Source organism: Syngnathoides biaculeatus, chromosome 7 (assembly GCF_019802595.1).
Source record: "Syngnathoides biaculeatus isolate LvHL_M chromosome 7, ASM1980259v1, whole genome shotgun sequence".
Lineage (NCBI taxonomy): Eukaryota > Metazoa > Chordata > Actinopteri > Syngnathiformes > Syngnathidae > Syngnathoides > Syngnathoides biaculeatus.
Genome location: NC_084646.1, coordinates 4,859,838 through 4,875,234, shown reverse-complemented (window position 1 = coordinate 4,875,234; position 15,397 = coordinate 4,859,838). Strand labels below are relative to the sequence as shown.

At 41.7% G+C, this 15,397-nt stretch overlaps 1 protein-coding gene across 1 annotated transcript in view; it reads right to left on the bottom strand.

Moving 5' to 3' along the window:
- xpr1a (xenotropic and polytropic retrovirus receptor 1a) overlaps positions 1 to 15,397 on the bottom strand; it is an 82,694-nt gene that overhangs the window by 61,000 nt on the left and 6,297 nt on the right. The window contains exon 2 of the mRNA XM_061824443.1: positions 11,142 to 11,193. Within this exon, the coding sequence (XP_061680427.1) occupies positions 11,142 to 11,193 (52 nt within the window). The remainder of the gene's footprint in view (positions 1 to 11,141; positions 11,194 to 15,397) is intronic.

Sequence of the window (15,397 nt, the reverse complement as noted above, 5' to 3'; positions counted from 1 at the left end):
TCATCAATACTCCTGAGAGGTAACAGCATGGCTTCACCAGGGCCAATTAAGATTCCCTGTAACGCACTAACCTTTAGTCCCCTACAAGCAATGCATTTGGCGCTCAACCCACAGGAACCAAACAACACAAGGCAGGCACTCAGGACTCCATTTTTTTTTCTTTGGTGCCATGGTAACTGTTGTGAAGAAAGTTCAGCTCAGATTTGTGTGACAGCTGAGATAAAATAAACTAAAAGTGATTTCTTAATGGGAGGATTCCTCGAGGAAAACATTGAAAGTGCACTTCACATGGTGAAGAAACACCAAACAAGATATTGACAATAATCCTCTGACAAAAGGCTGCATTTTTTTGCCAGGGGAACAATACCCAGTTCTCCGCTCAATTGAGCTGCATAGTAATTGGGTGATTATGAGGACTAATTATCAGATAGCACTTGTCAAGGGGAAGCTGTGCAGTTTGCCCCTAGGACAATATGCAAAACAGAGACAACTGTTGTTCTACTCAATACACACTCGGGGCTTTAACTGTCCATGATATGGTAGGTTAAAGAGACCACTTACTGACAGGTAGACATCCAAAAACAGTGAACAAAATATAAATACACAATATGTGACCTGGAGAGTGATTAAACCCCATTGAAGTCATTGTCCTTGACACATATTGTAAATACATGCTGACTGGTAGATGAAATATTCATATTCTCTGAGGCAGCACATAGCAGCTGGATGAGAGAGCATTTTACCGGAAAGATACACGCTTGCCGAGCTTGTGTCTCTCAGAACAGCGACGGGAAATGTGTATGTGATTCTAGGAGAGCAGTGGATGCGTTGTGACCGGTGGTCCGACTTCAAAATGACTGAAATTCTGCTTTCAGCTGTGGTTTCAGGAAGGAGCTGATCTATAGTGCCAATCTTATACGCTGTTAATAATTGAAGATTTAATACAGAAACAGAGAGGCAATTTGAGGGAGAAAAACAGCAGTGAATTATTGATTTATCTCTCCAATCTTGTCTTTGGATAAGAAGACGGTGACAGTGGGAAATATGGATTTTTATGGGATGGATCTTCCTCACTTACTGTCCCTTGGGAGTATTCTCCATTAATTTAGAGAATTTTTATTGCTGCTATCTTTGGAAATTGGTCAAATTTGCATCAGGCAAAACTGTAACCTTCACCCAGACACTCTTCACGTTTCTTCCGCTTTCAATTTTCACTCCTCACTGCTGTGATCTATTGTGGGGTTTCAGAATGAGGCCCCTGAGGCTTTTGTCTCCTGCCCTCCAATTACCACCAATCTCACTTCGCTTTTTATATGTCATTATTAGACATCTACTACAGTTCCTACAGTAAAAAGTATTTATCCCCTTATGATTTATGTTAGTTTTTTTGCCTATCACACATAAAGGTTTCAAATCATCAAACCAATTTTAATCTTACTCAGAGACAACCCAAGGAAATACAAAATGATGTTTTTAAACGACAATTTAATGGATTAAGCCACCAAAAAAATCCAAACTTTTCTGACCCTTGTGTGAAAAAGTCGTCATAAAGTCACTGTGACTAGTCACAAATTTTGGAAGGGTGAGTCTGGAAAAGGTTACAAAGCCATTTGCAAGGCTTTGGGGCTCCAGCTAACCACTGTCAGAGCCATTAACGAGAAAACTGGGAACAGTGGGAAACCTTCCCAGGAGTGGACGACCAGTTAAAATTATTCCAAGAGTGGGATGGTGACTCACCCAGGAGATCACAACATTTAAAAAATGCAGGCTTCAGTTATGGTCAGTATTCATGATTCATGTTTAAGATATTGACCAAAAATGCTATCCATCGGCGAGTTCCCAGGGGAAGACTACAAAGGCCCGTCTCACATTTGCCAAAAAACCTCTTGATAGTCTGCAAGACTTGTGGAAAAATATTCTGTGGACTGAAAAGTGGAAGGTGTGCAGCCTGTTATGTCTGGCATAAAAATGGCACAGCATTTGATAAAAAGAACATTATGCCAAAGTGAAGCTTGGTGGTGGCAGTGTGATGGTCTGGGGCTGTTTCTCTCGCTCAGGACCAGGACAACTTGCTGTGATTGTGATTGATAATTAATTATGCTGTATAAAAGAAAATCCTGAAGGAGAACATCCGGCCATTTATTTGTACTAAGCCCTCAAGCGCTCTTGGGTTGTCCAGGAGGACAATGATAGAAAACACACCAGCAAGTCCACCTCTGAAGGGCTCAAAAAAGAAAAAACAAAAATAAGGATTTGGAGTGGCCAAGTCAGAGCCCGGATTTAAATCCAATTGAGATGGTGCGGTGTGACCTTAAACAGGCAGTTCATGATATAAAACCCTACAATATGGCAGAGTTTAAAGAAGAGTGGGACAAAATTCCTCCAGAGCGATGTTGAATGACTCATCACCAATTATCGCAAACACTCGATTTCAGTTATTGCTGCCAAGGGTGTCACAACCCACTAATAGGTTCAGGGGACAATTAGTTTTTCACAGAGGGTCAGAAATGTTTGGATTTTTGTTTTATTTTTTTGCGTGTGTCTTCATAAATTGAATTATCATTTGAAAACTGATTTTTTTTTATTTCCTTGGGTTGTCTGAGAGATATTAAAATGATAGAGAAGATTGATTCAATGTCTGGTGAGCAAAGAGATGGATAATCATGTGTTCGATATGACTGGTACATTTTCACAGCATTTTCCTGCATTTGAGCCACTGTGAAGAAGGTTCTGGCTGCTGCAGGACACCATCAATGACAAATAGATCATGAGATTCACAGGAAAGAAAATAAGGTAACTAATCGCTCACTCAGCTTCAATCAGCATAGGAACACAATGTGATGACTTTAACAATGTTTTTTTTGCTCATTTTCCACCACATTTATAACTGTGTTTGTAACACACTGGGCAAAGTGTAGTAACTCCCTTTTGTTGTTTGGTTTTAATTGCAGAGCCAAAAACAACTGAAATACCATATGGCACTGCTGTCATCACCTATAGTTCACAATCACAAACACCCCTTTAGCAGCACCACTGTCTGCTAGTGTGTGCAGTTATAGTGCGAGAAGATGAAAAACAAAATTAAACCCTGCAGAAGGTTGCATGTTTTTTCTAATTATTCTTTCCCATTCCAACTTTTTTCCACTTATCCCCCAGAATGTGCAACAGAATGCTACATTTTCAGTGAATTGTCTAGTGAATTGTACAAACAGTTTAAAATGAAATCTGAATGTTCTGTGCACATGTCAAACCCCATCAGTAACCACAAAAATATCTCTGAAAATCCGGAAAATGATACAATGTTATTTTTCCTTCGATTGCAACCAGTCCTCCAGGACCTGGGGCTGAAAAACATCCCCACAAAATGATGCTGCCACCATGCTTCACTGTCTTGGACAGATGATGAGTAGTGCCTGATTTTCTCCATTCTTACAGCTTAGAATAAAGGCCAAAAAGGTCTATATTGGTCTCATCAGACCAGAGTCTTATTTCTCACGATCTTGGAGTCCTTAAGGTGTTTGTTGGAAAAAACATTACGCGAGCATACGTGGATCTTGGATTGAGGAGAGGCTTTCGTTGGCCCACTCCTCCATAAAGCCCCGATTGGTGGAGGGCTGCAGTGATGGTTGACTTTCTAGAACTTTCTCCTATTTCCCAACGACATCTGTTCAGCCACCGTGATCTTTGGTCTATCTGCACCTCTCTCGCCAAGGCTCTTCTCCGCAAATTACTCAGTTTGGCCGAATGCCCATCCCGAGTAGGGTTTCTGGTCTTCCAAATGTCTTCCGTTTAAGGATTATGGCCGCCACTGTACTCTTAGGAACCTCAAGTGTAGCAGAGATGCTTTTGCAACCTTGGCCAAATATGCCTTGCCACAATTGTCCCAGACCTCTTCAGGGAGTTCCGTTGACCTCATGATTCTCAATTGCTCTGACATGCACTGTGAGCTGTAAAGTCTTATATAGAGAGGTATGTGGCTTTCCTAACCAAGTCCAATCTGTATAATCAAACAAAGCTGGACTGGAATGAAGGTGTAGAACCCTCTCAAGCGAGTCTGGAAGATTTGGCACGTGTTTGATGAAATTATGGCAAACCCAAAAAGGCCAAAGGCAATCTTAGTACAGGTAGAGGAAGTGGGAATCTCAACTAAGTACGCCACAGTTTAAATGGTCTGGTGTTAGTACTGTGTTGGAGTTTATGGACCAAAGAATCTTTTATAACCTTTACAAACATTAACCTCTGCCGTCATAGGGCAGCTAAAACCAACTGTGACATATACGGGAAACCACCCTTCAGAGGGTCATGTTGTTTCTGGGGGGCTGTTTGGATTTATGGAACGCAGTCAAATTGATGAGTTAGACGCAACAGAATCAGATTCAACTACTGGCTGGCAGCCAAATATCTTTCTGCGCTCATTGCTGATGAAAAACAATAAACTCTGTTATTGAAGAGGTTGATATCATACTTAACCGAGGTTACTAATGGTAAACAAACATACCCTGGGGAGTTCCACAGCTGAGTCGCAAATACATATACATACACATTGTGTGGATCTCTGGTTGTTGTTCACCTGGCAAATAGCCATCTTAGAGGATTTATTTACTTTTTTTGTTTCTTCATCTCACTTTTCAAAGATTCTTCTTTTTATTTGAGCCATGGGTTGGAGATTGGGAAAACAAATACGTGTTCATCTCAAACATTAGGGTTAACCTTTTAAGAGATTAGAAGTCATCTGATCTCGGGTGAAATTGTATTAATGAGGTGAGGATGTTATAAGGTCATAACCGAGGCCGAGATGTAAATGTACACAAAGTCCAATAATCGTGCACTTGCCTTCGGTTTTTAAACCTTTCAGGAACCTACATAAAGAGATGAGAGGTATGATTTTGACCTTTTATGGTAGACCTCTCTTTAACTCGTTTCCAATAAAATCTTGAAACACATCCTCGCCATCACTGTGTGTTACCACAGCTACCCTTCACTGAATATTTTTACTCCCCTTTTGTTCACCCCACTTTTACACCAGTGTAAACGCTCAGTTTCCTGACGTCTTAATTTTTAAAACACTGGAGCAACATCAACATCTCTAGTTTTCTAAAGCAAACCATGGCTCTCTTACCGCTCACCAACCAACCAATCTACTCCTCCTCCACTTCATTCAAGCGAGATCTAATTCGCTGATAAATAATGGATTGCTGGATAGATGGATAGAAGAACTGTGAAGGTTCTCCCTTCTCAAAAGGGATAGCTGTAGTGATAATACAGGGTAACATGCATTGGTGATGAGCCCAGGGACCTCCCACTCACTTTGTCTGTCTGTCTGATGCCCAGAGCATCTCTCTACCCACTCTTCTCGATTGGTTCATGCCTTTCTTTACCTGCATGCAAGCTACGATAACCATATAGCATTGCTTCCCATCCTTTCTTGTTCAATTTTCTGACTTCATTTTGTCTATAATTGTCATACAAGACATAAACGGGTTTACTACTGGACAGCTTTTTGACCAATTACCCATCACACTTTCATCGTTCATTACCTCAACTTGATTAGTTACTGACCTTGGGAGTGCAATCTCATGCTTGCACTGACCCTGACCCTCCGATGCTCATCTCCTCTCTAATACCCTTAGAAGCCTCATCAAACAGACAGCTGTATCAAACAAGCCCCCTCCTACATCTAATACTTTGTTGGCTTCACCATGGCACCTAAACCTGCTCTAGTACAATTAAAGCCACTCTTCAAAACACACATCAGCTTACATATACTGTGGCAATATATGTGAGGCACCATCATATTCAACAGGGTCCATTTATTCTATACATCTTGTCTAATGGCACCAGGATGTTGAGGAAATGTATCAAATCCATCAATTAGCATTGGGTAGGAAGAATCCCATCAATAATGCAGCCTGATGAGACAGATTCTCCCCCCCCCCCCCCCCCCATTTTCTTCTTTGAATACAGTCCACGTGATCCACTCACCTTGTCATCCCCATGGTAACGAGTGTATTCAGTCGCATTTGAATTGACAAGAATCAGAATCACCTTTATTGGCCATATGTGTAAACAACAAACAAGGAATTTGACTCCGGGTGTTAGAGCTGCCCTACTACAAAATACATACAGATAAAGTCCAATGAGGGGAACAAACAATGTAGTGATATCGGAATACAAGATTTTATTGCAGTACTCTGACATAGTGCAATCCCAAAAGAGCAAATTTGTCTTTTCGTCTGATCCATGCGTTATGTGTCATCTTTTCACAGCCGTCTTGTCTCACCCTTTGTGCGTTTTTTTTTTTTAAATGACTTTATTAGCCATCAGATATTTACATTACTGGCAGGACGGTGGCTCAGTTGGTAAGCGTTAGCCTCACAGTTCTGAGGTCCAGGTTTCAATCCCAGACCCGCCTGTGTGGAGTTTGCTTGTTCTCCCCGTGCCTGCGTTGGTTTTCTCCAGGCACTCCGGTTTCCTCCCACATCCCAAAAACATGCAACATTAATTGGACACTCTAAATGGCCCCAACGTGTTATTGTGAGTGGGGCTGTTTGTCTCGATGTGCCCTGCGATTGGCTGGCAACCAGTTCAGGGTGTTAATAATCATAATTTTGACACCTCTTAGTTAACTACTCCATTAATTTGCGCAGTGTTTCCCAAATTTTATTGAAGCAATTGTTTTTTACATGACAAAAATTATACAACACAGCTGGGATAGGCTCCAGCATTCCAGCAACACTTGTGGGGATAAGGTGCTTGGAAAATGGATGGAACCACCCAACAAAAAAAAAAAAACTCGTAAAAAATTCTTTACTAAATGCTGAAATAATGATCATCTTACCTCAATTTACTCAAAAACATACTCACACTGAATACTGGGAATGTTTAGTTTAACACAATCAATATGGATCTAATAATATGGCAGATATTAAAGACATACACCCAGTGAGATCTTCAACAGCTCTATATTGCTCACTTTTTTTTTTTTTTGCAGACGAAACAATGGTGACCATGCACTGCCCAGCCACTCAGGCATTCAAAATTGTGTCACCACCACATTACTAGTTGGAAGTTGGTTGAAAACCCAAGTCAGCAGCCAGCACCCTCTTTTAAGGATTGGAGAGTGAGGTTTCTCACACTACTGTACATTTGCATCATGTAATCGGTTATACACACATGCATGAAAAGATATACGAAAGCTTTAAAAAAAGCCCATCGAAATGTTCATTAAAGATCATTTCCCCAGGCAAACCTGGTGATCTCTATTGATTCGCTAATGTGCCTGGACACAGTGGTTGAGAATAATTGAATTAGAAAGGTGTGCCCTGCGACTGACTAGCGACCACTTCAGGCTGTAGTCCGCCTTTTGGCTGATGTTAGGTGGGATAGACTTGGGCACTCCCGCGACGCTTGTGAGGACAAGCGGCTTGGACAATGGATTAACCACATCGGTCCCCTTAAATTTGGATTATTAATCAAACCAAGACATTTTGGACTATTTTATGTGTTTAACTGTGGGAACCGTTTGGCAAAGGCTCTTTTCTGTTCCATGATGCCTGCCTGAGTGCATAGTGCAAGGCTCTATGAAATTGGTGTGAAATAACTCAAAATATGCCTTACAAGGCTTTCTGAAGAGTGGAGGCTGAAAACAGGGGGACCAATGCCATACATTTTGCCCTACTTCGCAAATGTTTCCTCGTGTAGTATATTTACTGGGATGTGACATATTGGAGGCATCATAAATTTACTGTTATTCGCATCAATTTTTTCCCCTTACTTATCAAGCAACATAGTGGGCATTCACAAAAAGCAATATGAGCATCCTATTTTTACCCATGGCTCCACTCTTTTATAGCATTATTGATTTGACTGCATAAACCGTGAAAAGCCCTGTAGGAATATTGCTGACAGACGAGGCACATGAGAGCAGTGAAAAGACAGAGGTTTACGACTCCCATTTTGACTTACCATACTCGCTACAATTTGGTCTTGGCTTGACGTGAGTCATGAGCTCTCATGGTAATCAAACATTTTTCAATCATATGGCAATCCATTCCATTCACAGGTAGTACCATACCATACCAGTATATGTACATGCTCATAGCATTATGTCATGATATGGGAAAGGTATCTGGATAGCAGGACAATAAATGGGTGACTGGAGCGAATGAGTCAAAGGGTGACTGAAAAGATTAGATTATGAATACAGGAATTTATGTGATATGCAGCAAGTGTACTTCCACGCAGATTCCTGTTAAAGCTGGGTTTTAATTATGCAGCGCTTTTGTTGTCAGCTTGTTAATAGTCAGCGGACCTAATTGAATTAGACTCAGGCATAACTCATGGTAATAGTTTACAACAGTACCAACCAGAGACCCGACCAGCTTTTCCTGTCTTAATCTTGCTTGCTGCAGAACACGTGGGACAATGGTGTTTTGATTACAACTACACAAGAAGCAATAAAGGGACAACCAAAGAGGTCAAAATCATCATAATGATCGGAGAAAATGTAAAATGGAGGCTCACTGATGCAGTAACTTCCATGTTTGTTTCAGTCAAGGGAGAGAATATGCATATTAATCAAAGTGAAATTATAGTTCCAAGTGTGTTTGATGTTACATGAGAAAATAGTGTGCAATGGAACTTTGAAAATTGAACAATGTGTTAATCCAATCAAATTCTCAAGGACATATAGTCTCAAAAGTTGTATGTATCGTCTGTACTCAAAAAAAAAAAAAAACATCAGGCAAACTAAATGTTACACATGTAGTCTTGAAGTTATCTTTTTTGCAAGGTGGTTTCTTTAACCACTACTTTCTTTGAAATTGCTTGTACTGTAGAGTTATTTGTTTTTTGTTTTTTTAAGGGAACAGTTTAACTCGTGTCCCAAATGGATTGTGTCTATCCTAGAGACTCTAGAGTGTAATAAAACTTACTTATATTGTATAAGTCTATTTCATCTTATTACTGGTTGCTACAGGAGAATATCATACTTTTCCAATACAATTTGCCCGTATTCAACTTTAATCATGTTTGGGAAATTGTGCGCAGTGTATAGAAGCAGAAAATGCTTCTGCAATATTTGATCATGTTTGTCTTCAGGAGCAATATCTCAACCATAGAAAAATGTGTTTGGTTCAAGTCAATAGCTTCATAACCCAGCTTCTTCTCTCTGTACAATAACACCAAAAGATATACATGAAAAAAATATGTTCCAAAATAAACATCATCGCTTCTGATATTGGAGCACTTGCGTCCTTTGTTTGCACCATGATGTTCGCAGATGATATTGTGGTCTGCAGTGAAAGCAGGCAGCAGGCGGAGGAACAATTAGAAAGATGGAGGCATGCACTGGAAAGGAGAGGAATAAAGATTAGCCGAAGTAAAACATAATATATGTGCATGAATGAGAGGGGTGGAGGAGGAAGAGTGAAGCTCCAGGGAGAAGCCATAGGGAGGGTGGACGACTTCAAATACTTGGGGTCAACAATACGGAGTGATGGTTTGTGTGGTAAGGAAGTGAAGAAACGGGTCCAAACGGGATGGAACAGTTGGCGGAAGGTATCTGGTGTTCTATGTGACAGATGAGTGTCCGCTAGGATGAAGGCCAACGCTTATAAAACAGTGGTGAGGCCCGCCATGATGTACGGATTAAAGACGGTGGCTCTGAAGAAACAACAGGATGCAGAACTGAAAGTAGCAGAAATTATGATGTTGAGGTTCTCGGTCAGAGTGAGCAGGTTGGATAGGATTAGAAATGAGCTCATTAGAGGGACAGCCAAAGCTGGATGTTTTGGAGACAAGATTCGAGAGAGCAGACTTCGATGGTTTGGACATGTTCAGAGGCGAGAGAGAGTGAGTACATTGGTAGAAGGGTGCTGAGGATGGAAGAGTGAGAGGAAGACCAAACAAAAGGTTGATGGATGTTGTGAGGGGGGACATGAGGACAGTGGGTGTTAGAGAGGAGGATGCACGAGATAGGCTTAGATAGAAAAAGATGACATGCTGTGGTGACCGCTAACGGGACAAGCCGATAGAAAAAGAAGTTTGTGCAAAGATTTTGACTTGGAGAGAGATTATAAATATAATACAGCATGAGTGACAGGGTGTGATTGCTGCTGACTGACTGATCCTGTCAGACACACACAACTATTCTTGTGACAAATGCAAAGCAGTCACCGATGAACGTAGCGCCAACTCGAGACAGGAAGCCTTCTATCATACCAACTGAGCTACAGCGACACAAATCAAGTGAGATTCAACAGTCGTCCTGTCAGATAAGCAATAATTGAAAAATGTGTGAATTATTGTGGTTTGAAGTTTGTATAATTGCACTATATCTGACTGAGAGATTTGCCCATTGAGTAAGTTTTCCCTTTTCATGTAGCTACAGAAGGATGCCAAATATTAAGAGCAGCTCTTGGTGATACAGTGGAGAAATCGCATTTGTCCTGCCAGAAGCTTAGAAAGAAGCTCGTGAACATTTAGATGTAATTCAAAACCACAAATGGTTACACAGCTGCTTTAAAATAAAGATGACACTAATGTGTGAAGTGTTGAAGCTCACAAACACTTAGACACAACTCCCACACACTCACCAACTATGTAACATCAACATTTCAAGATTGAATCACATTATATTTACATGACGCTCAGCTAGAAGTGCACACTGGGAGGCGCACACAGACAGATATAAGCAACATTTTGCACAGCGGTAACAACATCACAAACTCTCCGGCGTGAAACTAAAGAACCTTGTTGACTAAAAAATCTAAAATTAAAACAAATGGTTGACATTCTGGCAGTCCAGTGGCAAATATTAATTACAACCCCTCAATCTCACAAGTGCAGGCAGATTTTGCACTCTATTGTGACAGCTTAGTAGAAGATAACGCAAAATTTTAATGAATATTTTTTTGAGAAACTATATGTAGACTGCACCAAGTAGACAAATACAACTTTCTTTTTTTTGTCGAATTTGCCTTAGGTCGCTCGAGCCTGCAGTATGTTAGTGGGGACTAGCACTGTTTTTTTCTTAGCATATGAAAGGAGGTTATTCTGGGGGACCCCATCCTATCCTAGAACAGTGGGCAATTGGTACATAAGAATGTGTGTGATTTGTTTACTACGGGGAATGCTCTTACCTTCTGTAGATGGGGCTTGGTCCTGGGCTGCATAAAGCATATCCTTGAATGCCTAATGACAAAAAGAAAAAAGAAACAGATCTTCAACTGTCTGGAAACAGTGATTCAAACAACATAATAGAACTCTTTATACAGCTGGAGAGGCACTGCCTAAGCGCCATGTAGAATAGATCTAGGACAGGAATCACCAACACTGTGCCCGCGGCAACATGGTTGCCCGTGAGGACAACTTAAGGCACCCACGAGGCATGTTCTAAAAATATCCATCCATCCATTCATCCATCCATCCAATTTCTTGGCCGCTTATCCTTACAAGGGTCACGGGGAGTGTTGGAGCCTATCCCAGCTGTCAACGGGCAGGACACCCTGAACTGGTTGCCAGCCAACCGCAGGGCACATGAAGACAACAGGTCACAAATTGTGATTATTATTATTATTATTATTTGTGCTTTAAATTTTGCATCAGACTTGCTTTCATTAAGGATTTTTTTCAAATAATTTTGTATAATATGAAAAATTAGGCAGCACGGTGAATTAACTGGAAAGCGGTGGCCTCACAGTTCTGAGGTCCTGGGTTCAATCCCGGACCTACCTGTGTGGAGTTTGCATGTTCTCCCCGTGCCCTGTGCCAAAAACATGCAACAATAATTGGACACTGTAAATTGTCCCTCGGTGTGATTGTGAGTGCGGCTGTTTGTCTCCATGTGCCACGCGATTGGCTAGCAACCAGTTCAGGATGTACCCTGCCTGCTGCCTGTTGACAGCTAGGATAGGCTCCAGCACTCCTTCAACCCTTGTGAGGATAAGCGGCTAAGAAAATGGATGGATGCATTAAAAGATGGATTATTTTATCTTCTTCTTCTTCTTTCTTTTCCTTTCGGCTTGTCCCGTTAGGGGTCGCCACAGCGTGTCATCTCTTTCCATCTAAGCCTATCTTGTGCATCTTCCTCTCTAACCACAACTGCCCTCATGTCTTCCCTCACCACATCCATAAACCTTCTCTTTGGTCTTCCTCTCGCTCTTTTGCCTGGGAGCTCCATCCTCAGCATCCTTCTACCAATATACTCACTCTCTCGCCTCTGAACATGTCCAAACCATCGAAGTCTGCTCTCTCGAATCTTGTCTCCAAAACATCCAGCTTTGGCTGTCCCTCTAATGAGCTCATTTCTAATCCTATCCAACCTGGTCACTCCGAGCGAGAACCTCAACATCTTCATTTCTGCCACCTCCAGTTCAGCTTCCTGTTGTTTCTTCAGTGCCACCGTCTCTAATCCGTACATCATGGCCGGCCTCACCACTGTTTTGTAAACTTTGCCCTTCATCCTAGCAGACACTCTTCTGTCACATAACACACCAGACACCTTTCACCAGCTGTTCCAACCTGCTTGGACCCGTTTCTTCACTTCCTGACCACACTCTCCTTTGCTCTGTATTGTTGAACCCAAGTATTTGAAGTCGTCCACCCTCGCTATCTCTTCTCCCTGTAGCCTCACTCTTCCCCCTCCACTTTTCTCATTCACGCACATATATTCTGTTTTACTTCGGCTAATCTTCATTCCTCTCCTTTCCAGTGCATGTCTCCATCTTTCTAATTGTTCCTCTGCATGCTCCCTGCTTTCACTGCATATGACAATATCATCTGCGAACATCATGGTCCAAGGGGATTCCAGTCTAACCTCATCTGTCAGCCTATCCATTACCACTGCAAACAGGAAGGGGCTCAGAGCTGATCCCTGATGCAGTCCCACCTCCACCTTAAATTCCTCTGTCACACCTAAGGCACACCTCACCATTGTTCTGCTGCCATCATACATGTCCTGTACTATTTTAACATACTTCTCTGCCACACCAGACTTACGCATGCAGTACCACAGTTCCTCTCTTGGTACTCTGTCATAGCCTTTCTCTAGATCCACAAAGACACAATGTAGCTCCTTCTGACCTTCTCTGTACTTTTCCACGAGCATCCTCAAGGCAAATAATGCATCTGTGGTACTCTTTCTAGGCATGAAACCATACTGTTGCTCGCAGATACTTACTTCTGACCTGAGTCTAGCCTCCACTACTCTTTCCCATAACTTCATTGTGTGGCTCATCAACTTATTCCTCTATAGTTCCCACAGCTCTGAACATCCCCTTTGTTCTTCAAAAATGGGAACTAGAACACTTTTCCTCCATTCTTCAGGCATCTTTTCGCCCGCTAGTATTCTGTTGAATAAGTTGGTCAAAAACTCCACAGCCATCTCTCCAAATTGCTTCCATACCTCTACCGGTATGTCATCAGGACCAACTGCCTTTCCATTTTTCATCCTTTGTAGTGCCTTTCTGACTTCCCCCTTAGTAATCATTTCCACTTCCTGGTCCTTCACTCTTGCCTCTTCGACTCTTCCTTCTCTCTAATTTTCTTCATTCATCAACTTCCCAAAGTATTCTTTCCATCTATTTAGCACACTACCGGCACCAGTCAACACATTTCCATCTCTATCCTTAAATCACCCTAACCTTCTGCACATCCTTCCCATCTCTATCCCTCTGTCTGGCCAACCTGTAGAGATCCTTTTCTCCTTCTTTCGTGTCCAACCTGGTGTACATGTCTTCATATGCCTCTTGTTTAGCCTTTGCCACCTCTACCTTTGCCCTACGTCGCATCTCGATGTACTCCTTTCGCCTCTCCTCAGTCCTCTCAGTATCCCACTTCTTCTTCGCTAATCTCTTTCCTTGTATGACTCCCTGTATTATGGGGTTCCACCACCAAGTCTCCTTCTCCACTTTCCTACCAGATGACACACCAAGTACTCTCCTGCCTGTCTCTCTGATCACCTTGGCTGTCGTCGTCCAGTCTTCCGGGAGCTTCGGTTGTCCATCGAGAGCCTGTCTCACCTCTTTCCGGAAGGCCGCACAACATTCTTCCTTTCTCAGCTTCCACCACATGGTTCTCTGCTCTACCTTTGTCTTCTTAATCTTCCTACCCACCACCAGAATCATCCTACATACTACCATCCTATGCTGTCGAGCTACACTCTCCCCTACCACTACTTTACAGTCAGTAACCTCCTTCAGATTACATCGTCTGCACAAAATATAATCTACCTGCGTGGTTCTACCTCCGCTCTTGTAGGTCACTATATGTTCCTCCCTCTTCTGGAAATAAGTGTTCACTACAGCCATCTCCGTCCTTGAAAGATGGATTATTTTATACACATCACAAAAACCTGCCATTTCAACAGTGCTGTGAAAACTTACATCCACAAGTGGAATATATGTTAGGGAGCTGACTACCGTATTTTCTGCACTATAAGGCGCATCCAAAAGCCGATGGTGCGCCTTATAACCCGTTGCGCCTTATATATGGATCGATATGGAGCCTTTAGTACAGCTCCATCTAATGGATGCCTAATGTAACCCAAACCTCTACTGTAGCATCTATTCTATGCACCTTATAATGCGGTGCGCCTTATATAAATGAAAAAGTTTTGAAATATGTCGTTCATTGAAGGTGTGCCTTATAGTGTGGAAAATACGGTAATGGAAAAACTTGAATCTACTGTGAAACAATTTATATTTGGACTTTTGAAACAAACTCATGTGATGTAAGACTATCTGATCAGGAGTAAAGTAACTTCAGCAGATTTGGCATCCATTGACAAAAAACACTAAAGGAAGAGATCCACTCCCGCAGATGAATTAAGTGGTTCCCTGCAGGAAGACCAAACATCAAAGATAATGGATGAATGAACGGGGATATAATTGATGGTGGCTTCCTTCAACAGATCAGTGGCAGTCAGAGAGAGCACTGTAACTGGATCATGTTTCTTAATATTATTTAACATTCATTTGCAAGTAAATTGTCCTACCAGATTAAAAAGTATGTCAAGCTATTCAATTTACACATTCATGGTACATGCAAATCCATAGAATTGCAGGGATTGTAGAATCAAGGTATTGGAGCACTCAGAATCAAGGTGCTCCCTTTTTCCACATCAACAATGCCGTGTGAGTCACTGAGTGTGGAGGTGGGTTGTTGTATGTTCGACAATGTCCATATGGAAATGGAACTGACCTAAACATGGAATCGTTTCCAGAGTTGTCAACCTATAGAAATTCACTTCCAGAACATCCATCCATTATCTGAGTCGCGGGAGTGCGGTAGGCTATCAAAACAGCAATTCTATCAAATCAGATTAGTCTGATCTGAAAACTCAATTAAAACTGAGCAATCATTTTTTTTTTTTTTTTGCAAACAAACAAAACAACGT